The 22,874-nt window shown below is 54.6% G+C and overlaps 5 protein-coding genes across 5 annotated transcripts; 2 read left to right on the top strand and 3 right to left on the bottom strand.

Annotated features, from left to right (window-relative positions):
- Positions 1–576: 576 nt before the first annotated feature.
- On the bottom strand, positions 577–958 carry CSUI_006913 (uncharacterized protein; the record flags this gene model as incomplete). Its single annotated transcript, XM_068067063.1, has 1 exon — positions 577–958. A coding segment is annotated over exon 1 (297 nt), but the record flags the coding sequence as incomplete, so codon positions are not given.
- A 95-nt stretch (positions 959–1,053) lies between these two features.
- CSUI_006912 (camp-specific phosphodiesterase) lies at positions 1,054–7,680 on the bottom strand (the record flags this gene model as incomplete). The annotated part of the gene is made up of 11 exons (XM_068067062.1): positions 1,054–1,349; positions 1,584–1,763; positions 2,210–2,437; positions 2,675–2,829; positions 3,198–3,345; positions 3,662–3,826; positions 4,249–4,474; positions 4,812–5,077; positions 5,523–5,703; positions 5,973–6,803; positions 7,363–7,680. Coding segments are annotated over 11 exons (2,994 nt in total), but the record flags the coding sequence as incomplete, so codon positions are not given.
- A 1,792-nt stretch (positions 7,681–9,472) lies between these two features.
- Positions 9,473–15,933, top strand: CSUI_006911 (wd g-beta repeat-containing protein; the record flags this gene model as incomplete). The annotated part of the gene is made up of 13 exons (XM_068067061.1): positions 9,473–9,476; positions 9,754–9,981; positions 10,249–10,356; positions 10,596–10,694; positions 10,787–11,153; positions 11,701–12,002; positions 12,408–12,770; positions 13,167–13,538; positions 13,798–14,006; positions 14,351–14,480; positions 14,700–14,959; positions 15,172–15,317; positions 15,783–15,933. 13 exons carry the CDS (start codon positions 9,473–9,475, stop codon positions 15,931–15,933), a joined length of 2,739 nt encoding a protein of 912 aa, XP_067920962.1.
- A 769-nt stretch (positions 15,934–16,702) lies between these two features.
- On the bottom strand, positions 16,703–22,106 carry CSUI_006910 (flagellar associated protein). The gene is made up of 6 exons (XM_068067060.1): positions 20,788–22,106; positions 19,622–19,771; positions 18,435–19,180; positions 17,986–18,078; positions 17,441–17,609; positions 16,703–17,161 (listed from the first exon to the last, which is right to left on the bottom strand). Exons 3-6 carry the CDS (start codon positions 19,116–19,118, stop codon positions 16,935–16,937), a joined length of 1,173 nt encoding a protein of 390 aa, XP_067920961.1. The 5' UTR covers positions 19,119–19,180; positions 19,622–19,771; positions 20,788–22,106; the 3' UTR covers positions 16,703–16,934.
- CSUI_006909 (uncharacterized protein) lies at positions 21,524–22,777 on the top strand (the record flags this gene model as incomplete). The annotated part of the gene is made up of 1 exon (XM_068067059.1): positions 21,524–22,777. A coding segment is annotated over one exon (219 nt), but the record flags the coding sequence as incomplete, so codon positions are not given.
- Between the last annotated feature and the right edge of the window lie 97 nt (positions 22,778–22,874).

Genomic DNA, 22,874 nt, shown 5'->3' with positions numbered 1-22,874 from the left:
GGCTTCACGCCTCCTGGGCCACGCACCACCCAGATTCAAAAGCAGGAAATTGCTTCGTAGTTCTGGGAAACTCCTGGGGTGCGTCGCTGCTTCAGCCGTATAACGAACCCGACTTCGATGCACATAGCTGGCGGAAGGTGTGCGAGGGACGTCATGGGGTGCGCACTAGGTGCGGCGGTGCTCGTCTCCACCGTCAATCACCCTGCCTTCCTTCAGCTCATGGGAACCGCGTCCACCGCGACGTTGTGGCTGGCTGCTGGCTGCGATCTAGCTTAGGATCAGAAGAGTTCGTCTGCCCGGGAACGAGTGCACTGAATTTAGGCTTGCGGTGTGTATGTCTCCCTTCTGTCGCTGCGTGGCCTGACAATCCGGTGTGTCAGAGATTGTCTTGCCTCGAGCCTTCAGAAGTCCGCAGTCTCCTCACAGCTGTAGCTCGTCAAATGCAAGCCGGAAGAGGCTGCATTATTTTGGGGGCGGGGCGGAATACGTGAAAGCAACTCTTAGCGCAAGCTGATCAACCAGGTATCCAAATCGTTTGAAGAGGACAATCTGTAGCGATGCACAAACCCCTTGTCTCACGGGAAAGGCATTAGCTCGGCCGTAAGTATCAGACGGTGACATAGCATACGTACTCCAAGCACGCGGTGCCGAGTCCGCAAGAACGGGGGACGAAGTCAGAACGAGACAACTTGGCCGTGGTGCGACGAGAACCGGGCCCCATGCGGACAGTCGCTGGAGACCATGTAACCAGCATATGAGGGCAGAACCAGAAAGGCTATCATTGCAGGCAAGCCTCCGTATGTAACCCGAGCGCCTCACACTACGACTCTGAACCCAGCCGCCAGCACGGAGACTTCCGTGGCTGCGAGACATTCGCTCTGCAATGCAAGCATCGACGCAGCCTGAGAACTTGAGCGCGAGGTCGTGAAGAACAGGTTTGATACCTGTGATCGCTCCGACGGAAGGTGCCCGTTTCCCGACCACTGTCTCACAGAAGGCCATGATTCAGTTCGTAAACTCCTTGAGTGGAAGGGGTGCCCACCGAACGAGGTCTCAGTCGTTCTTGTCTACTTTTTGCATCAGATTCTTCTGATTGGCCTCTAGCGTATCCAGAATATCTTTCTGGAGGTGGGGTGCCAGGCCGAGCACCAGCACCGTCATCAAAGGCTTGACAGCGACCTCGATGAATGCCACGTGGCACTTATCAACATTCGTGAGCTCGCGGTCGCAGAACGGAGAAACCGTCAGTGCAAGTTGCTTCTCCGTATCCCCCATAGCGAAGAATTCGTCGATCATCTTGTCCTTCCATTTGCTATAAAGAGCGAGCTGGCGACAGGCGAAGCTGTAATCTGATGGCAGCAACAAAAGACTGACTTGCAGAAGGTAACAGATCCTTTGTTCCTTGCACCGCGGAAAGGTGGGTCTCATTGCCAGGCTGCCCACTGACTGCCGAAAGAACAAGTGAGCTGTTCCCCTTTCCTCCCCTCAAAACACGGACCTCACGTTCCCCTCTCCTCGGAAAACACAACTCTCACTTTCTAGTCGCGACCTCGCATCAGGTGGTCTGCATATGGGTCACGTACCCGCAGCGCGCAGAAGAATAGTTAGCAGAAGCTGTTTGTCGGCAGAGGTCGCGGCAGTGAACTTGATGGACACCTTGGTCCGAAACATCGCCACTTGGTGAGCGGACTTCGAGATGTCAGAATTAAGAAGTATGTCGATCATGTGAAGCCGAAAAACTTGCCACAGTGGAAGCATGTCGCCTTCGAACCACCGCAGCGCAGCCGAGCAAAAGTGAAGCTACGCTTAAGTTTCGCCATCATTGCGCTTTATTTTGTATGCGCGGGGGGCACAGGACTGGAGAGGACTAATGCAGTTTCGTAAGTTGCGCGGGTATCACGAGAACAGCGTAACGCTCTTCAGTCGGCTGTACTCAAATGTGCCTGCCTAGTCCGCGTGACAAACGTGACCGGAGGCAAAGTGTTCCGATCACTATCTCTTCATCAGGAATGGCTAGAGCTGTTTGGCGATCACCGCAGTATCATAGATTGTGCGTAGCGGAGTTATCTCACTAGCTTATCCTGTTGTCATTCTGCGACGCTGTCGCCACTCTCCTGAAAAAAGTTAGCTCGGCAGGATGTCATAGAGTGGCCTATGCCGGCTTTCATAGATTGTGACACAGGAACTGTGATAGTGATGTGACGCATACCCTCTGCTACGACTTCAAACCACCTGGCAGGCGTACCGAAAAAGTTGCACTCTTCTCTCGACACAAGACAAGATATAGCAGATGCCACGTAGTTCTCGTTGACAGACTCGTCGTCGTAGCGGATTGATCGCGGGTGGCGCGACTTCACCAAAAACGAGTTTGAGACCCCGGGATGGCCATAGTGGCAAACCAGGGCGCAGAAGTGTGCCAGAAAAACATCGTATTCGCCTGAAAGCCAATATTGCCCAAGACCTACTGCATGGTGTTTCAACAGAATGGACGGTAGACAAGAGGAAAGCTTACTCGCCTGCCCAGGATCCGGAGTTTTTCTGAGCTGCCAAGGCAGGGGTTAGTAGCAGGCTACGCGGAGCAGCTTCTGCAGTCGGCGAGTCCGCGACCGAACAAGCTAACTGATGAGACTATGTTTCAGGCCGAATTCCAGAAGTAGGCAGTTCTATCTCTTACTTAGCAGGGAGCCAAGCTTCCCGATCGTGACGAAGTAATGCATGGCTTGGATCATGTCAGCAGAGTGAGCCGCACAGTGGAACTTGACATTTTTTTGGAAAGAGCTCTGGACAAGCTTGAGGAACTCGAACATGCGATCTAAGTCGAAGTTGAATCTGAGCACACGACGGAATGCACGTCGCTCTCTTCTTGAAGCATGCGGTTGCTATTGGTGTTCGTTAACAAAGGTGGGACCTGCGCGTCTCGTGAGCCTGTCGATTCCGGTGCCATGCACGCGGGTTCACTGCACCTGGTAGGAATGAGAGTCTTCTATGCCATGCATCATCGCCGGCGACCGTTCTTTGTGGGCGGGATAAGGCCATCCGGCACTCTAGAAAAGGCCGGAAGCCGGCTTCCGAAGCCAATCCGAATCCTTGAGGACAGCCTCGGAGGCGGGTGTCAGGGGTAGTGGGGTAAAGCAGGCTATTTCATATTCGGCAGAACAGGAGGCAGGGTTCGTCCTAGCTGGCGAAGGCGAACCTACTTTGTCATGATAGTCGGGAATGTGGCGATGGCTCGCACAAACACGACAGGCAGGAGATTCGTATCACAGACGTCCCCTGCGTGCAGAGCATCCCACTGCCATTCATCGAACGGTCGCATTGCCTCGTTGACTTGTTCTTGTTCGGCCCCTGTTCAACACAGCCACGCACTCCGGGCCAGGCTGCAGCTGTTAGGCTATGCGCCCAGAGGCCTCCGTCATTCTCCAAAACACACTGAGGCTTGAGCGGCGTAGACCAGTCCACATGTGTTTTCTACGTCGCCTGTGTATCGGTCTCCTGAGCCGGATGACTGGATCAGGCCATTATCGCTGCGCGGGCTGCTAAGTGCCCATGTTACCATGACGCTCATTCTTCGGCCCTTATGCTGTCCGAGCAGAGACGTTTGACCAACCTGCGGTCGGCTCTTCTACCACTAAATCTGAGTCACTCCTTCGCAGCTGCTTACCTGTGATCTGGGCAGCCTGATACAATACCGAAATAATGTCGATTGCCTTCTTGTTTCTCTCTTGACGAAAGGACTTCGAGGCACTCGGTCCGGCCATCATGGAGCCTGACTTGCTCACTTTAGTGAGCATCGACGGAGAGGCCTTCATTCCCCCGACGGAAGCAGCTGGGAGGAACACGTGCGTAACGCACCTGATACATCAGCCTGTGTGCTCAACTGTGCCACAAGAATGTTTCAAGAAGTTCCGTATTCTGGTAGCCCACTCCCATGTACAGCAGTGTCCCCTGATTCTTCATTTCTCCACTGTGTACAGTCACTAACATGAATCTCTTGAATCAATTCTGCCCTGACGCTCCACTAACAAGGACAGGACTCCCAGCTTTGGCGACTGTACTTCCCCTACTGCAACGCAACTCTGAAGGGCCCCCAAAAACTGCGGGACCAGGAAAGCAGCCACAGCCGGAGTACAATTCCAAGCCAGTTCTAGCTAGACTGTTGGTTAGGTGGTCGTGCATCGGACAGATCGTTCCACTGAGAGAACGCTCAACGCTGGTTCACTTCCTCGTAACTTTCCCGTAACTACTCACTGATGGGATCCAGATTCCTTGTTTCTGATTTGTAGAGTGCGACATCCATCATTTTGGGATCTGGCTCTCGCAGGTTTTCCAGCATCGCTCCAGTAATTCTCCCACTGCTGCTGCCAAGAACCATGCTAGAAGATCCATGGGGAACCTTCGACGCGCGAGACTGCGCTCGGGAAGCTCGAATCTGCGCCTGAACCTTTCGAGCCGCCTCTTGAGGTGCGACGATTGTCTGTGTACGAAGGTCACCGCGCGGAAGATGTCCAAACTTTTTGGCGCACAGCTGCTTAGTACTGTACAAGGTTCTGTTTGGGTTTGTCTGGATCTGAGTACTAGTTGCGGAGAACCTCTAATGGTGGGTACTGTTCACGCGGAAAGGCTCGAAAATAAAGTGCGATCCCGGAGCGCCATGTGTCCGTCCTTTTCGGTCAGCACCAGAAGCAAGAGAAAAAGGACGGCTCGCATAAAACCTCTTTTCTTGCCCGTATTGTTGCGAGTTCGCGATCGGTACTAAACCGTAAAGTGGCGTAGTGGTGCGCGGTGTGGTCACCCGCGGGCCGCTCACTGACCTCTGTAGGTTGGTCTTCGTCTTCTTCGTTCTCGACCATGTGAGAATCGTACACCTTGTTGGAGAGAATAGAGTCCCATACCCACTCCAGTTCCATCTTGAAATACTTGGGAATGTGGACGTTGGCTAGAAGTCCCTCAATAATTGAAGACGCTTTTTCCAGCTTGGAGGAATTATCAGTTGAGAGCTCTGGCCGTTTCTCCCTGGGACCGGGGCACTTGTGCAACAACGCCAGCGCACTCAGTAGGCGCAGGGTCCGTAGCAAGCCTGCAAGACAACCAGTATGTGGGCATTTGGAATGCGGCCGGAACTCTGAAGATCAGCAACAACCTCACCATCCACTGCTTCCCGGGGGTGGTTACCCCGAGGCAGCCACTAACAACCAAGAAAGTCACCAAATGCTTCTCGTGCAAAGCTAATGCTTGGGCTGCTGATCACTGCTGATGAAACTTCGGGACGGAATTTCAATCCACTGTTGGCGCTCACCGACTACTGCGGCCTGGCACACTATGAAACACAAAAAACGTCGGCAGTTGTCAGGTGCCTGTCTGAAAAACAGCGCGGACGTGTCCGGGCGTATCCTTGGCTGCCTGCTCCACTGTAAGGGGCGTGTCATTTCTAGGCAGATTGACAATGCTTTTATCGTGCTCTTTACCCTGAACGTCTTGGCGAAGTTCCTGGGATACGGCCTCACACACAGTGCCAGACTCACCTAGACCAGCGACGTAGTATCCTGCCACAAGTAAACTGAAACTCGTCAACACGACGACTGTGTCAAACATTTCCGTCGGATCCTTCAGGTACACAAGACCGTATCCCACGAACTTGGCCAAGACCTCCAGGGTAAAGAGCACGATAAAGGCATTGTCAATCTGCCTAGAAATGACACGCCCCTGACAGTGGAGCACGCAGCCAAGGATACGCCCGGACACGTTCGCGCTGTCGGTGGCCCTAAGTCGCCAGAAACTGGTGGTTCCGTTGGTAAGCGATTTCGCCAAGTCAACGTGTAGGACAGAGTGGCTGGGTTTGGCCGTACACCGGTTGTTTATGGCTCCAACACCAATGCTGAGCGACCCACCCAGGGAAGTCGTCTCTGGTTGAGAATGAGAGAAGCCGGGGGTCGAGTGCCGATAATGCGTTGCAGCAGTTCCGGCGTCCTTACTTCATCAATATTAGGAACCTCAACCAGATTATAGTCGGGTACGTAGTTCAACAGGAGGAAATCGACAAGGAGAAAGCTTGTATAGGCAAGAAGAAAGCTGAGAAGCACCCGCTGAAAAGGAACACTGGACAGCACTGAGCCGACCATTTCCCGAAGACTGTCAACAAGCGACGTCTCAGTTTGAAACAGGGTCAAGTAGTCCTCATCGTACTCTTGCACGCCTGCAGGCTGGAGCTTCCCGCATCTCCGCTCGGCGACCCACCATATCAAAGGGTGAAAAAGAAAGAAAGTCACTTCGTCAGCAAGTAGACAAACGAAGAATGAGATCACCAGGGCAGTGTCGAGGCCAAGGCGCTGAACGATTGTTACGGAACTAAGAACCGCAAAGGTCATGACGCACAGGATCAAGCACATCGAGAAAATATAAAGACACTTGCGGCTCCTGAGAACGAGCGACTGTTCAACAAACTCATTCGGCATGTTCAGGACAGTAAGCAATAAGACCTCGAAAACGATTTGCAAGAAGTTTGCGGCGAATATGGCGCCAAACAGCTGAACCGCGCTGAAGCACCAAACAGGCTGCGTTAGTTTATCACCGGGTAGAGAATCTCCCGATGAGAGAGGCCGAACTTCCTTTGAAAAGATGCACGTTGCTCCAACCATTCTGTCAAAAAATGTTTCCCCGTCTAGGTCGCCCGGGTATACACACAAAAGAGGGAGGTTGGTTTCATCGCCAGGGCCGCACAAGGGCCGATTGTCAAACGTGTACCCAACAGCCGCCGTATCGTTCTGCCTTCGACAACCGAGGAAGCACGTGTGTAGCCTTTCTTCCTGCATGTCGGACAGCATAACACGGTCGTCTCATCGCCGGACTGGGATGGCCAAAAGCGAGCCTCCGCGCCGGACGCTCTGGAAGAAAAGGTTCCCTACTAAGAAAACAGGAAACCTTCTCTAGGGAAAGGCTCAAACCGTCTGCCACGCTGTTGGACAGAACGCTCAGGACCAGCATGGGCGTACCCAACCGTGTTTTGGTCCGAACTCGCCCCATCGATGCAATCCCGAGCGGGAGACAGAACAACCTGAGCCATCGACACGTGGTCATCCTACGTCACTCTGGACAAACTGCGTCAGCGGGCCAATGCCCTGACATGGTGAGGCACGGCGTTTCTCGCATGGAAAGGCTGGAAGTGTTGTGAAGTGTGTTCGAAAGAACAGGAGAGGACAAGGTCTCGCCGGAGGGGCGTGCTGAGGCCAGTAACTGTCTCGCGCATGGCTCCTGCTTGTGCGCTTTTTGTCCCTGTCACTTGGAGACCGACCGAGTGGCCTGTGCGCACGCCGGCGTGCTAAAGAAGAGCCCCGTGAGCAGGAAATCCCACAACAAAGCACTCACCTTGTTGTCGCAAAAGTCCGCCCCAGTTCCGAAGATATCGCAGACTCTCGTGTAATTGTCGTCAATGACCAGCTGTCGGTACGAGCGAGAATAAAATTGTCTCCAGAGAGCTCCCGAGGGATCAACAGCAATGTCTCGGCAGGTTGTGTAAGAATCATAATAGTCTCCGATATATCTCGACTCGTCAATTCCTTCTGGAAGGGAAAAAGCAAAAAACCGTGAGTACCTGTTTCCGCGGTACTCGATGGCACGATCGGTGACCCCGGGGCAATCCTGCTTCGGGAAACTGGTCTGCACACACGCCTGTAAGCAGTCAGACCTGCAGAGAAAACCAGGGAAAAGCGGGTGTACCGTTCCGTCCCGCAGGGCATATGTAGGAATTCTTTCGACGATGTCTGGACAGGGCAGAGGTTCTGATAGGCTATCAGCTTTTGGTGCGCTGTTTCCGCTCACTGGAGCCTCAGTTTTATCGGGAGCGACACTACAAGCAACGGCGTGTCATCGAGCCGGTCTCATCTTCAAACACAGTGAAGATGTGTCATCTTCTCAGAAGTCATCGAAAAAAGACTGCCAGTGTTACGCGGTAGTGTGCACAAGTATCAGGCGAACTTTTCTGCGCAGTCAATGCTCAGTTCGAACATTGGTGATGTGAACCCTGTCCACTCCCCTGTCCCTGCGTTTACATGTTTCGGCTGACTTTCGGGCGAGCTCTGGCAGTGCAGTATATTCCTACCGGTAAGTTAATGTCGAAATGACATCCACCATTCCCCAGGTGAAGGTGTATGAGTTAACAGCAAACAAAATGAGCATCATCACAAGAAAGCGGCAAATGCGCCAGAATACACCCAAGCGCTGATGTTCTGGTAGAAAGTCCTCTGTGAATATGACTTTGAGAAAAACATTGTTCTGTTTGAAATGGTTCCACAGCGTGGGCACCCGAAGGTGGCCTTCATCACTGCTGCAAATCTCAAACCACATTGTAGCTGTTTAATGAGCTCGAATGGAGAAGTCAATGGAGTCGAACTGAGCTTCCAAGGCCTGCCACCCGCCGCCGAAGCAGGGGGCAGAACAGCGAATCTGGCAAGTAGAAACGTAATCAGAATGGTGTCCGGGCACTAACAAGCGCAAAGGTGACACTCCACCTTCAACTGGAAAGCAATGTGTCCCCTCAGGCAGTGGGAAGGGCGCTATCCGGGACGGCCACTTCAGCCGCGAGCGAGTTGTCACAATCGAAGTGCCTGAGAAACTCATTACAGCAGGCCGGCGTTCCCGTTCAGTCGGATAAGCAGAGTGCAATGACAGCATCTTCTCTTGAAGCCCGGGAATTTTCGAAGGAGAACGTAGCCGTAACACTAAACAGACGCCGTACAAAGAGTGCTATCTGGAGCTCCATCTGCTGGCTGATTGACGGCCAACCGAGCCGAGGCGCAAGCCATCGGCACAGCGGGCTTTTACTCCTGAGGAGTCAGCATTCTCGCCCCGGTAAAGGTGCCACTGAGGAAAAGTCTCGAATGCGTTCGTTCACTGGCGGTGACAGGACACCCCCATCCCGTGCTGTAAATGGATTCACAGCCACGCCAGGCCGGTCACGAGCTGTCACCGTCTTTCTTTCTTGGCCAGTGCGGGCTTGTGGACTCGGAGCCCGGGTTCTCTTGTCCCGTTTTTCTCCGTCGCTAAGGAGAGGACCAGGGGATTCTCGTCACTGTGTAGCCGCGGGCTGGCACTTTCAAGTCGGTACCGTCGCCTCAGCGCCTTCTAATGATTTACGAGGTACGAAGGAGGAGTGCAAGGGTCCCACAGCACACAGGAAGGACCTGCATGCCTGTAGAGTTTCTGAAATTCCCCTGCAGAGCCACAGCGCCAGACTAGCACCCAGCCTACCGTTGGCTTGGTAATATCTACTGGGCGCCGGTCCAATCGATGGCTTCTGCCTGAGAAAAGCAGGATGTGGACGGTCGCGCTTTACACGGTCACACACGAAATGTCGCAGCCTCAGATGGCCTGTTGTCTGTAACTGCTCCGCTGCACAACATACCAGAGCTTATCGCTCTGGTGGCGAAAGCACTGCCTTCTTGGAGATTCTCGAAACGCCTCGGTCGCTACGCAGCACATGAGTGACGCGCTCCGGTTGTCTATTGGTATCAACGAAAGGACTTCTCCTCAAATCGTACAATGCAGAGGCCGTGACGCGCCCGGTAGGTCAGGCTCGCACCTCGCCAGGTAGCTACTGCTTGATGCCCTCAAGGAAGCTTCCAGGTTGTTCTCCAGCGCAGTCCGCGCTGATCGATTGCCGTCGTGGCCCGGCGGTGAGGCCCGCACGCGCAAGTGAAAAGACTTGGTGACGGTGTTTCAGAACACAATACAGCTAGCTTGTCTCTGCCACTCCCCAAGAGATGGCTGACGCTTTGAGAGGCCAACCAATGAGGCGTGATTCTACTGCCGGAGTCGATCGAGCTAGGTCGCAGCGGAGTAGCCCAGGCCTGCGAACAAGACCATCCGTCCAGGCTTCAAGCACTCTGACGCGCAGCAGCCGAAACTTCAGCCAGATCCGGAAGTCTGGCATCACCTTTTCTGGAAACCCGTCAAATGTTCGGAACACAAAGGATACTGAACTAGCAGGTACGCAGTCTCCAGGTTGCTTCACGTGAGGCGCCGCGGTCGGGAGCCCCAGGCAGCAAGTATTTGACGAAACGCTGACCCGCGGTTTGCTTCTGCACACGGGCGTGCGGGCTTGCGGACACGCGTCAGTGTACTTCGAAAGGTGACATTAAGGCGTCTCCTCTCCGAAGGGAACGCTAGGGTTGTGCATATGTCACTTTACTTGAATTTGAGTGTCAGTCTCGGGCCATCTCGTGAAGGTTTCGATGTGAAGTTCGCTGTTTGCAGGAGGAGGTCAGATACACGTCTTGCTCAACGGGAAGATTGTCACACCACGGCCTCTCGCTGCTTTCATCAAAGCCACCAACGGCGATGCAACTGATGTCGACAAGATCCGTACGTGCTTGGTAACAGAACAACGGATAATCGCTTTCGCGCCGCTACGCGATCTGCAATGCTTCGAGGGGCTGTTCACCCTGATGATGACTACGGTTGGCGTTCTTGCAAATCAATAAGGAGGGTTTGAGGAATCGCAAAAGAGGACTAGCGTGACAGCAACTGCCACGAAGATCATTCGAAAGCTCCGAATATAAGCAAATGCGACCTTCTTTATGGGTTGATGTCTCACTTCGCAGTCGAGCTCGCCGAACAGCACGAGAAAGATTGGAGGAGCGTTAAAGAGGCCCTTCCGGGGCATGTCGAGGAGGAAGACGACGAGGAGTACTCGAAGCAGGGTAAGGTGTATGATGGCAGGGCAGAGCACTCGTATTCTCATTTTACATGAGAAAGCCAAGTCTGTTATTCATGCGATCTCCCAACCGTGCAGACGAAGGTTTTCTCTACACTCCAAGAGCGCCCCAGGAATCCCTCCATTTGAGCGAGGAGCTTCTTGAGAGTGAAGTCGAAGTCTCTCTTCAGGAGACGCCCACTGAGGTCTACTTCTCGCTTTCAAGTCTTACAGTTCTTGTGGACACGGAGGAATACTGGAGCCTCACAAACAGAAACAAGCAGTATGACGACCTATCAGACTCCAAGTCCTTAACGGAGAAATACGTACCTAACCACTCCCAGACGCTCAATTTTCCTCCCAAACTTAAAGAGGTTTCCGCAGTTCCCCCGGCTCCCGTGTCAACAAGCGCCTTCGCGAGCCCTTCTGATATTTTTGATGCGTTCAATGCCGTCTCCGTACCTCGGTGAGATTTCCTTCTCCCTGAGCCGTCTCAGGAGAGCCAGACACTTTCTGTGCTTGGCTGGGCTGGCTAGTGACACTCCTCGGAGCGCTCGGCGCATCTCACGATGAACCCGGATGGCCCGTATTGAGCAGGCCACCGCGCAATGAGTAACTTCGGCTGCTGAGCGGTCCAGCGAAATGTGCCTCAAGATATGAAAACCTGAACCACCTGTGGACTCTAGGCTCTCTTATGCTTAACTTCCTAACAAGCGTGTGCGCAGCCGACGAGTGCATCGGTTGGCGGGCTGGTGTCTGCACGAAATCACTTAACCCACTGACCTGACAGACCACCGCAGAACGCTCTCGCCGCACTGTCGTCTGTCCGTCTTGGGTTGCAAAGCTCGCTGGCGGCCGTAACAAGACAGGCCTCTATACCTTCCAAACTTGATTCAACCGTCACGAATGTGACGACATCTCGCATGGGGAAAACCGTTCTGCGGGGAAGGCAGTTTCTGTTGCACAGAAGGATGGTACACCGCACTTCTCGTCCATCGTCGTGCTTGTGTCAGTGCGAAGGAGATTCAGCAGCACTGGATGAAGGAGACCGAGGCGTACGTCGAACAGGGACTGAAGACTCACGGCAGTCTTCTAGATGTGAACAAAGTTTGTGTTCAACAGAGCTATCAGCTCGAGCTGGCAGCACCGTCTCGCCGCGCGGGCTGGGGAGGCGTCTCAGACAGTGGCACCTCGAAGGATGCCACAGCTGCTTCCATCCGTAGAGGATCAACAACTCTAAAGGCGAGAAGAAATGACACGTCCGCTTTGCCCGGACTCTCAAAAGAACCTAGTCGAAAGAACAACGGCTTATCAGGTACATATCGGGGACTCGACTTACTTTGTTGGGAAAACTATAATTCAAACGCATACATGGAAGTTCCTTTCACCGGTCTTTCTTTGCGTCTGTTAGAAGAAGCAGACTTCTCCTCACTGGTACCCCAGCATCTGGGGTGTTCGAGGCCTCCCGAGAGGCTGCCCACGTCGTAGCACGAACTGTGGATTCGGCCTCTTTCGCATGCTCAAGTGAACAGTGCTTTACACTTAAAAATACCGCTAGATTTTCTCCGGTTCGTCTGTGCGTCACCGGAGCTGTTGTGACACCGCGACAGACGGACTAAGCTGGCGGGTGCGCAGCTGACGTGGAGGACAGAGAAGTTGTCCCTGTTGTTGACTAGCAGTCCCTACATGGGTTGACCTCGTCTCGTCTTCATCTGTGCAGCCGGGCCCAGCATCTTGTGTGGAGGAAGCTCAACGAAAAACGGCCGACGACGGCGACCCTCTGTCCAGATCACAGGAGAAATTTCTCCTACAGATGAAGGCCGGAGCCACAGGGCCCCTTCACCCGGATCCCAAGAGGATTCCGTGCCGGGATCTAACTGGCGTACTGGCAGCGGGGCACCTCTTCCCCCGTCTCTCAGTGCCAGTCTGCTAATCGTTAACAGAATTTTAGCTCAGACGCGGCACCACAGTCAGCATATGGTGTACCGGAACTTTTTCTCCCAGGATTTGAGTAGTGCCGGCTCCTTTCCTGCGCAGCTGTCGACCCAACCAGCCTTGAGAGAAACGACTGCCGCAGAGAGCGGTGCGTCGGGTCGCAGAACCATTTGCTCACTTTCTCGACTGGCGAGCGGTCCGTCTTCTAGACAGATCATAGCCAGGCTAAGTGCAGGGCCATTAATAGCAGTTCTTTTTTGCCTGCTGGGCAGAGGCAGCCGCGGCTCTGGAAAAGAACACAGGCCTTCGCCGTTGCAAGTTGTGCAAGTAAACTGTGAGGTCACGCTAGCTTGGCACGCCACTTTCCGAGTTATTTCTCGGCTTCGACTGGTTCCCAACTGGCGGGCAAGCCCGACTTCATCCAGATGTCCCCAATCGTAACCGTCAATAGGATCGACCGCCTAACGGGCCCGTATCGGCCGTGGCTGCGTGTGCCGTGTCTAGCTCAACTCGTGAAATTGACTGATCGTTTTTCGCCACTCAGGAAACGCTGACCCAAATTATTTGAAGCCGTCGGTTTCCACACTAAGCGATCACGAGCTAGAGAGCGAAACAAGACGGTCGGAAGCTCTTACCGACAGGGAGACTCCCACTGGCGAGGTCGATGGCTCAACTGTATTCCCGCGAGCTAGGGCCAGAGAGTACACAGAAGAAGTCAACAGCTCAGATGAGGAAAATGATGACCCGGTGAAGCAAACTAGTCCTGCAGCAAACTTCACAGAACTATTTGACTTTGACGGTCGAGCACTTACGGGCGACATGAGCATTTCCGCTGTGGAGTGGAACCCGGCGAACCAGGACCTGCTGGCCGTGGGTTGCGGCAGCACCCCGGCTGCGTCGACAGTAACAACTCCAGGTGTGCAACCGCCCTTTTTCGCAGCGTCTTCAAGACATTCTAAGGTGTGGAGTCGTCTTCAACAGCCGAAGCCTCACCACCGATACCTCCTGACACGGGCACAACTTCTTTGCGCGGCTGGGGAATACCAACGAGGAAGGATCGCCTGCGTAACTGAGGCTGTTTCTTCTTTAGGCAACTTCTCTCTTCGGCCGGGCTTGTGTGAACCCTGGGCCGAGAAGCGCTTCGCGCGTGCTGTTCGCTTTTGCTTGGTGTGCAGACGGTTGGATTCTTTTCTGGTCGTTGAAGAATCCGCTGCACCCAGAGAGGAAGATTCATACGTCAGCCGGCGCTCTTTCACTTCACTTTTCATGCTTCAACCCCAATCTGCTCGCTTCGGGGCTGGCTGACGGGCACGTTGCTATATGGGACCTGAGACGGCCTGGCGACGAGCCGGTGCTGCAAAGCCACTCGGTACTGTCGGTGCAGGTAGGCTACACCCGACAAAAGCGCCACGCGCTTCGCTTGGCATGTGAAAGAGTCCGAGGGGGGACACATTTTCAGCAGCACCTCTGCTGGGCTGGGCTCAGCTGACGTAGCGGAAGACGCGGCCTCCACACCCGACACAGGATCGTCTGTGATTGTTCTTCAGTTGACACCTGCTGCACCTGCTTAACAGAAAAACCTCAGGCGCTGCCACGTCCATTAGCGCCCGTCGGAAGTACGCCAGGGTCAGTCTTTCGCAAGAGCTCTATTGCCAGAGATCCGCTGACATCGGTCAGTGCGAGTCCTTGCCAGGCACAGATTTCGTGGTATGGGGCGCCTTCTTGCAGGGGTCAAGTAGACACAGCGACGCTGTATGGGATGTCCGCTGGGTTGACCGCGGTCCTGAAAAAATTCCGAGAGAGCAGCTGCTTTCAATAGGTGGCGATGGACGAGTGTATCAGTGGACAATGAAGAAAGGTGGGATCTGCTTGCTCAACATGCCGGCGCGTTGTCCCGTGGAGGACGCCGTTGTGGGGTTTCTTTGTGGGTTACCGCGAGCGTCCGCAGAAGCACCCTGACCCATCAGCGGGGTGAGAGTGTGGCAAGAGTGTACTCCCAGATGGCTGCCATTCTGATGTAACTCATCAAGAACAGTTCGGGCAGTGGCTGGTCTCCTGCCTGCTTGATGTGTTGCAGTCCTGGAAAGGACGACTATGATGTCGATCAAGCACGTCTCCAATCCCTGTGTTAAGGTCACTTGGAACTCCCCCGGCGGCGCCCAGACAAACGACACTGTCGTTTTTATGCACGCATCGGGGCTGTGCATTGACATCAGTGACCAGGATCCCTCAACCTATGTCATCGGAACAGACGAGGGCTTAATTCACAGATGCTCAACTTCGTATAACGAGCAATACCTCGACACATACCTGGGGCATACGGGACCTGTTAACTCCGTAAGTGCTTCGCGGAGAGCAGTGCTTAGCCCCCCTGCCCACCGTAGACAGGGGCTGAGAAGGAGGCCCCGGCACATGTCTTGTGGGGGCTCCCAGCTCCCAGGTGCTCTCTCTCGGTGCAGACCGACCTCCCGTATCCGGGTTTCTCTTTTTCGCAAGAGACTTGAGGAGCCCGGGTAGGCTTGAGGTGCCTTCTTATTCTCTTTCTCCAGGTCAAGTACAGTTTATTTCACAGCGACGCTTTCTTGAGCTGCTCAGACGACGGTATGATACGGCTTTGGAACGTGAAGCAACCAGAAGACGCTGCGGCGATCCTTCCGCCGTCGTCCCGTTATAGCGCTGTAACCGATATCTCTTGGTGAGCTACCTCTCAACTCTTAATTGTCGGGAAGAAGCCATCCGCACGAATTTGCGTGTGAAGTCAGCAGCCCCTCCTGCTTGCTCATGCTTGCTCCTGCGTTGCTCTGTATGATTCACGAGTCGTCAAAACACAGGTGCCCCACAAACTCGACGGAGTTCGCGGCGTGCATGGGAGATGGCCGCCTGGAGCTGTGGGATTTGTCGAGACAAGCCGTAGATCCTTTGGTTGTTCACTACCCTAGGTCACAGGGCGGAGGAACCAAGCGGTCGCTGACGACTGTTAGGTACGGCCCCTTCAGGAATGTTTGTCTGGTGACTGGGACGCACCGCGACCGAGCGGCACAGCTGCTTCCTTCGCGTAGGTACATGCCGTTTCTTGTCGACAAACGAGACTGGTCAGGCAGCTCCCCGAGAAAAGCATACGGGCCGCTCAGCAGTTGTGCGCTTTGTGAATGGTCACCAGGTTTGCATTGAACTGTCCAGTACTGGTGGTCGGCGACAGATCAGGCTGCGCCACAGTCCTTCGCGTTGAAGACGAAGAGATTCCGCGTTATTCTGCTCTTGAGCAGAAGGAGAGGCTGCAGTCCGTACTTGACCGACAAGGAAAAGCGTAACAGTCCGCCTCTGCGACTCAGTTGACGGCGGTCCAGGTTGAGTAGCTTCTCACGATCTACCCTTGAGGAGCCCACACCCGGTCCAGTTGGACGTATCCGAGGTGCTGTCGTAACGGCTGTCGACTGGGCTTTTCTAGCCAGACCCGCTTAGATATGCGAAACCTTTTGCACGACTGGTCTCGTCTTCGGGGCCATGTGACGAAGTGCGAAGTCCAGACTTCCAACCGGGTTGATCGCTCGTGGCAGCCCCCTCTGGATCAGTTTCTTGTCTACCCGGGAGGCAGCGGTCATCGGAAGCTTGGACCGCAGCCCGAGTCTAAAGCAGTCTGCAGTGCAACTCTAATTCGCCAGTGTTGGCTGCAGTTCTCAGAAGAACGCTCAGCCGCACAGTCATCCTGAGAAGCACATGCTCTGCCTTCCGCTGTGTGGCACAACGGCAAAAGGGGAACTGTTTGCCAAAACCTAGACAGAATGAGGGTCAGCCCGGAGCAACGCGGGCAACAGGTGCGTCGTAGCGCACTTTCTCGTCAGCACGGGGTAGAAAAATATGTCTCGTGAGCTGCACCGAACGACTCTCACTGCAGTCCTTCAATGGATGTCGTAAAGCCACTTTGGCGAGGGGTAAGCAGCAGTATTGCGGACAACCGGGAAGAACGCAGAAACTTCGTGCCCCCGCAAGCGCTCGAACACGGCGCGGCCGGGTGCAAGGGACCCAGCGAGTTCTCGTTTAGTCCCCGAGGAAGAAACCTCTCTGCCTCCTTTTGGAGACAGGCCGGACAAACGTGGAGAGCAGGCCACGCACTAACACGCAGGCAGCCGGGACCTGGCGACCTCCCGAGAACGGATGATGGTACCACCGGCAGCATTCTGAGACTACAGAATTGCCTCCCAACTTCAGGAGTACATTCGACGTTACCGAACGTCTCCGTACAGCCAAGGAAATTCACCCTTCAAACGGCCTACTGCACTGAAAGGGTGGACCGATAAACAAACACGAAGTATCAAGCCTCGTTCTGCAGCATGGGGGTTTCTCCACTTGCCGCCGCAACTCCACGAATCTCGTCTGGCAAATCCCAAACAAAAATGGCCCCTTCTTGCCCTGCGGAGACGAGCGTTGACTGGTCAGGGCTTATGCAACAGCAGGTGATCGCATCTGTGTGGGCTACACCGCTGTACAAGGTTTCTCCTCTTTCGTAGTCCCAGAGCTTCAGGATTTTATCATCACCGCCTGAGACAAATCGTCGCACCTTGTAAGTAAGCATTCGTAGAAGTCACGGAGGCTTGCACGATTACCATGGAGGGGCCAGGGCTAGGGGTCTGCAATTTGACTGACCGATGCGCGCTTCCGCACGTAGTGTGTTCGCCCTTGCGCAAGCAAGTGTCGGGCACTGGCTGCGGTAGCACGCGCGAGGGCGGACAGGGGGCGCAAATCGGGTCTCGGGGATATGCATCACTAGGCGATGCAGAGAAATCCACCTGTTGTACCGCGGATTCCAGTCAACCTCACCTGAGCAGAAACTCCGTCCATCATTCGTGATGGCCAAGCAGTTAATCTCGCCTTTGTCCGAAGCTTCAATGTCACGGATCTTGCCGCCCTCATACGTGTCCAAGAAGTGCACCTTGCGGTCACTGCCTGTTGCAAGCAACTGTATTTCGTCTGGATGGTATGCAATACCCTGCAAAACAGACGAGGAGACTGTCACACTCCAGCTGACGCCGGGACCCGGTTGATGTAGGTCTGCTTTCTTCCAGTATCTCTGGGCGCGCAAGCTTAACACCTCACCGGACACAAAAAGCAGTCTGGCGGGCGCGCGTATGTCAAAATGCCGTTTGGCAACCTGTCGGACTGCCGTACTGGAACGAAACATACACGATGAGTCCACTATCTTTGCCCGACCCATATGTTTGTGGCTTCGGCGAAGACGAGCCGCTGATCGTCTTCGAGCTGCTCCTGCCATTCAGACGGGCAAAATCAAAGGCCCTAAGCAGGCTTGAGCGTAACCGTCGTCACCGGGCCCTTAGAGAACAGCTTGGGAAAAGTGAATGGCTTACCTTGAAGATGGTGGTCTCGACCATAGAAATCACAGACGTGTAGGTCCCGAGGTCCCAGACGATGATGCTTCCGTCCGCTGACGCGGAGACTGCCTGATTGCACACAGGTATGACCAGAAGTGAAAGGCCCTAAAGCAAGCATCAACCTCGGGCCCAGAAGTCTCAACACGTTCGAGACCAGATGAGTGCCGGAGTGCACCTGAACCAGGAGCATCCTAAACCGAAGCCTCTCAGCGTCAACAGTACTGCATCCGAGAACCGGGCAAGAGCTACTTTGTCGGGGGTCGGCCTCCCGTCCCCGCGTCGCAGTCGGGTCTGTTCACAGCCGGCACGATCCCGCGCAGGTTTTCCGTCAAAGATAACCCCCCTAGACTCCATGGAGACAGCGCCTCACTTCCTGCACCTCTGTTTTTAGCCATTGCTTCTTTTCAGGGGGGAGCCTAACTTACGTGCATATCGTTTTTCCGCAGCTTCACAGACCAGACTCGACTCCGGTGCTCCTTTAGACTGGCGAGCATTATTTGTGTTTGCTCGCCAGCGCTCCATACTCGAACGCTGCCAGTCATACCACCACTCACGATCCGCCTGCTGTCCGCTGTCCCCGCTATCGCTGTGACTCCGTCACGATGAGCGTCGTTGACAGCGTAAGATAGCTTCCCGGACTGTGGCAGAAACGCCCGAATCTTGCCGTCCGACCATCCAGAGATGATGGAGGCCCCGTCATTCATAAACGCCACGCTGTAGCATTCGATCTGTGGTACTTGTATGCGAAGCAGTTCCCGGTAAGTCCTAGAGTTCCACAGCCGAATCTCATTCATAGATGCGGTAGCGAACAGCCCTGACAGATTTGGGGGATACACGACGCAGTTTATCTTGTCAGAATGGCAGGTGCTGCGAATGTCCGGAGTTAGGGAATGGACATCTACCCAGTAAATGTTGCCCATTCTCGTCCCAGCAAAAAAGTGCTGGTGGTCCGGTGCTATGACAATACTGGTTACTGCTCCGAGAACCTGGCACGTTCCTTTGACAGTCAAGGAATCCGCTTCGATCTTAGCGATGGCGCCTTCTCCCGTGCCTACAAGCAGGTCGCCATTCGGCAGTTGTGCGCTGCAAGTGATTCCTTGAGGAAACATTCTCTTGACCGGACCTGCCCGCTTGAATAGCCCGTTGCTCAGTGCGATCTCCAGAAAATCACCTGGAAACAAAGATGAAGCGACATTGCACATGCTGGAAGACCAGGGAGCCCTAGTGGCTGGTCGCTAAGGTTGCCTGAAGCGACCGCCATAGAAACAAGAATATCCTTACAAATGCCAGATAGTCCCGCCCCGAAGTATGGGATGCAGACGTGAGAAGCGACCGAACTCTCGGGGCCGACCCTCGACATGGGGGTGCGACAGATTTACAGGTTGCGTCTGCGCGTACGGAAGCTTCCAGTAAACTGCTCATATGAGCTATCCGAAGCGGCCGAAAACTGCTGATGGGGGCTGTCCGACCTTCCCTGCTGGCCAATCTACAGTCCCCTTTCACAGGAGCCAGTGCCCCGGTGATCGCGGCAGCGCTCGAGAACCATGACGACGCGAGGAATGAGCAGTTCCGCCGGCACAAACTTAACTCTCCACTGCAGTATCCTGGTCACCTGATCGCGTGCCGCAGTACACGAAGGAGTCGTCAGGGGTAATGAGAACGCACTGGGTGACCCTCTGGACCTTCCCCAGTTGACACTCGTTCAGCCTGAGCTTCTTGTTCTTCACATCCAGCTGCCAGATCCTCACGTGATAGTATCCGGCTGCAGGTAAGCAGACGGCCATAATTCGGGCTGAAAAGTGAAACTTGCTCACCCCTGCGGTCGCGAACGTGTCCCCTCTGAAAAGACACGGGTCGGCTCTCAAGATTCCTCGGTAAGATCGTACCAAATGACCGCGCACGTTAGGAGCACCCTTGCGTCAGCGGAGGATTCTACAACCAGCAACTGCCTCTGCAACATGGAAGCCCGTGGTGGATTTTACCGGTAAGCAGATAGACTTCCGAGGTGTGGAAAAATCTAACGCAGAGAGCAGTGTCTGCTGCAGCGGCTGTGCCGCAGAGTGCCTTGCCGTCCGCAACAGTCCAAATGACCAGGCTGTTATCATCTTGGCCGCCCAGGGTTGCGACATAGGTTTCATCTTTTGAGAAGGAAATGTCTTGAACTGATTCTTTGTGTAATCTGCGGACGGCAACAGCACCGGCATCAGGGAACTCCTCGCGCCCACTCGTACCCCGTCAGTATAATTGGGGGTCAGGGGGGGCAGGCCACTCCGGTGTCCGCAGAAAGTTTGCATGTCCCGTTCCTGCAAAAGATGCGTCTGCTACACTCGTAGAAGTCAAGCTGTAGGCCCGCTCATGTACTAGTAGTGGTCTCGACTCCCTAACTAGCCCGTGTCTACCGAGAACGCCGGCAGGAAGTCAGTCTGTGTGAATAGAGTAAACTTCTGAGCCCCATGTCTTGTATGAGAGAATACAAGTGTCGTGATATGAACCTTTTTCATGAGCTCATCGGAAATGGAGAAAAAAGAGAATCACAGCTGAACAAACTGTGCATGACGCTGTGTTTCGTGTGGTATCTACTTGCCTGTGCACGACTCAGCGCGAAAAATTACAGAAGCGAACGTGTTACGACCGCGCTCAGGCGCGACCATACAGCTCTCTGTCGATAGCTCACTCTGTGTTTTCTCAAAGACACTTAGGCTCCGTAGGCAGCGATACCAAGTGAAACTGGCCTCTCCAGACCGTTCAGCGGCATGACGACGGACACCAAGCACTCACCTGAGCCTCCTCAGTTCCACTCCCTGAAAGAAATCCCAGATGATCACGTCGGCGAGGAAACCTTTGTGGGTCCGCTGGCCCGATGCAATATAGCGGCCGGAAGGACTCAAAGAAATGCAAGTGATTCTGTTGTCATGGCCCTGAAGGAATCGTTGCGACTTTTTGACCACGTTACGTACTACCAGATTCGACCCGAGTCCGTAAACGAGAAACGAAGGGTCCGGATGAAGTATAAGCCCGTTTGGCACTGCTCCATTGAATCCGACCACAGCCCTCAACTGGAGATCTCTTTCGTCTGTGTTTGTCATTGTTGGGCAGTGGCTGTCAGCTGCTGGGGCCGTACGTCGTTCAAAGCACGTATTGTCTGTGTGCAGTGTGAGCAGCCGTAACAGCGGTGTGCAGTCGAGCCCCACATCAGCGAGTTCGGCGTCATGTACTGGCAGTCACTTAAAGCCAAGGGAGGATCGCACTGCTAAAGAAGAAAACGTATCCTTGCCTCTTTTCCCACCACGCAAGAAACCGTTCTATCCCAGCAAACTCGAGGGCGCCAAGGAATTCGACGACGCACTATCACATGCTGTCGTGTCCGGGAGACTCCGTTGCGGACGGCAGAACGGTCACCAGTCTCATGCGAGCAAGGAGAGCATCGTCCGTCGATTGCGGGCGCGCCTCCAAACCTAACGCCCGGGTTCTACAAGGCCGGATGCGAGTTGGGGGCACGCATGCACTCATTGCAAGACGTCACCACAGTCACCAAGGAGACGGTCTTGCATTAGAGAACTCCTGGCTACTGGGGCTTTCGTTCTGCAGTTTGTGGACACTTTTCAAGATGGTGTGCCGCTCAAGCACTCCCTTTCGCACACGTGAACGCAAGATGGCACCCGGCCATCTGCATGCGTATCAACGTGAGCTGGACAGACGGCGGCAAGCTTTTTGGAAGTGGTTGGTAAAATAGACCTTCGCTCCGCCTACTCTTCTAAATTGAGGAGTGAAACCGGGGCCAATGCAGAGCGAGACTCACCCAGTTTGTGTCCGAATCGCCACGGGCGCCGAAGAAAAGAAATCGTGAAGCCTCTTCGCATTAGCCGAGGACGTGGAATACTGCCAGACCCCACAGCGCTGCTACCCAGCAGACCTCTTGGATCGGGTTCGCGCAAAGCTGCTTCTGCTAGTCTGCAAGAGTCCGGTGGCCACTTGGAAAGGACCGCCAGCGCTCGCTAGTCAGGAGCTGCGTCTTCGCATCAGTGTTCAGCAGGCACAGATACTCATGAGCTAGCAGCCCACATCGAGTGTCCGGCTTCCCTCGAAGTGCTTTCACCCCTGCGGGAGACCATACAACGGTGTTGCGTGTTAGGCAGAGCATCCTGTCCGCTGCTGGGGTCCCAACCGTAAAATCACCGGCAGGAGGTAAGAAAGCCAGGATATCCGAACCCGGTCTACGCCTTCCGGGGTGGCGACAGGCTGCTTGGATGCTTCTTTGGTGACAGGAAGAGGCCTTGACCGGCCGCGAGCAGATGCCTCCTGGAACGGCTCGACTCGAGCTATTCCGTGGCCCGGTCTAGTCCTTCGGGTGGGGTACGCATTGACCTCTAACGGCTCTGCGGGTCCGTGAAGGACCTCATATAGTGCCTCAGACCGTGTAAGCCCTCCCGAGTGGGTCTCAGGTGGTGGCTTGATTGGGTGTCCGAGCGGCGGTAGAGACATTTTTCTTCGCACCTGGGAAAGCCTGTACTGGGGGGGCTCCCGAACCTTCTATAGCCTCTCACCTTCCGCCATGACAGAGCTGACTGCGCTGCGGTAGTGGCTTTTTCTCCCCGATCCATTTCTGTCTCCGGTGTCTCGCTGGACAGAATCTGAAGACTACACCACCTCACATCGTGAGCGTTGACTGACACCGGCTCGAAGGCAGCTCAACAAAGCTGCTCTCAGCTGCGCTGAAATAACAGGAAGCTTAAGCACCAGCGCGCAGACTGTGTCATGAAATGTGGTTGCGGGAGGTGTACCTGCTCTGCAGGCGGCGTACACTAATGCAAGAGAGGAGCGTTCAAGATTGCTGTAACGCCTTCGCTGCGGCTCTGCGCCGCCGC

Source organism: Cystoisospora suis, assembly GCF_002600585.1.
Source record: "Cystoisospora suis strain Wien I chromosome Unknown contig_3561, whole genome shotgun sequence".
Lineage (NCBI taxonomy): Eukaryota > Apicomplexa > Conoidasida > Eucoccidiorida > Sarcocystidae > Cystoisospora > Cystoisospora suis.
The sequence above is the reverse complement of the archived record's forward strand: the minus strand, read 5'-3'. Positions and strand labels throughout refer to the sequence as shown.

What these genes read in the sequence shown, in the direction of transcription:
- CSUI_006910 (XM_068067060.1), bottom strand. Translation starts at nt 19,118, where the DNA reads ATGTTTCCTCAAGGAATCACTTGCAGCGCACAACTGCCGAATGGCGAC. An exon ending in TCGAGACCACCATCTTCAAG is followed by an intron (nt 17,610 to 17,985) that starts GTAAGCCATTCA and finishes TCTGTTTTGCAG; the next exon opens with GGTATTGCATACCATCCAGA. An exon ending in TGGACGGAGTTTCTGCTCAG is followed by an intron (nt 17,162 to 17,440) that starts GTGAGGTTGACT and finishes GATTTGTCTCAG; the next exon opens with GCGGTGATGATAAAATCCTG.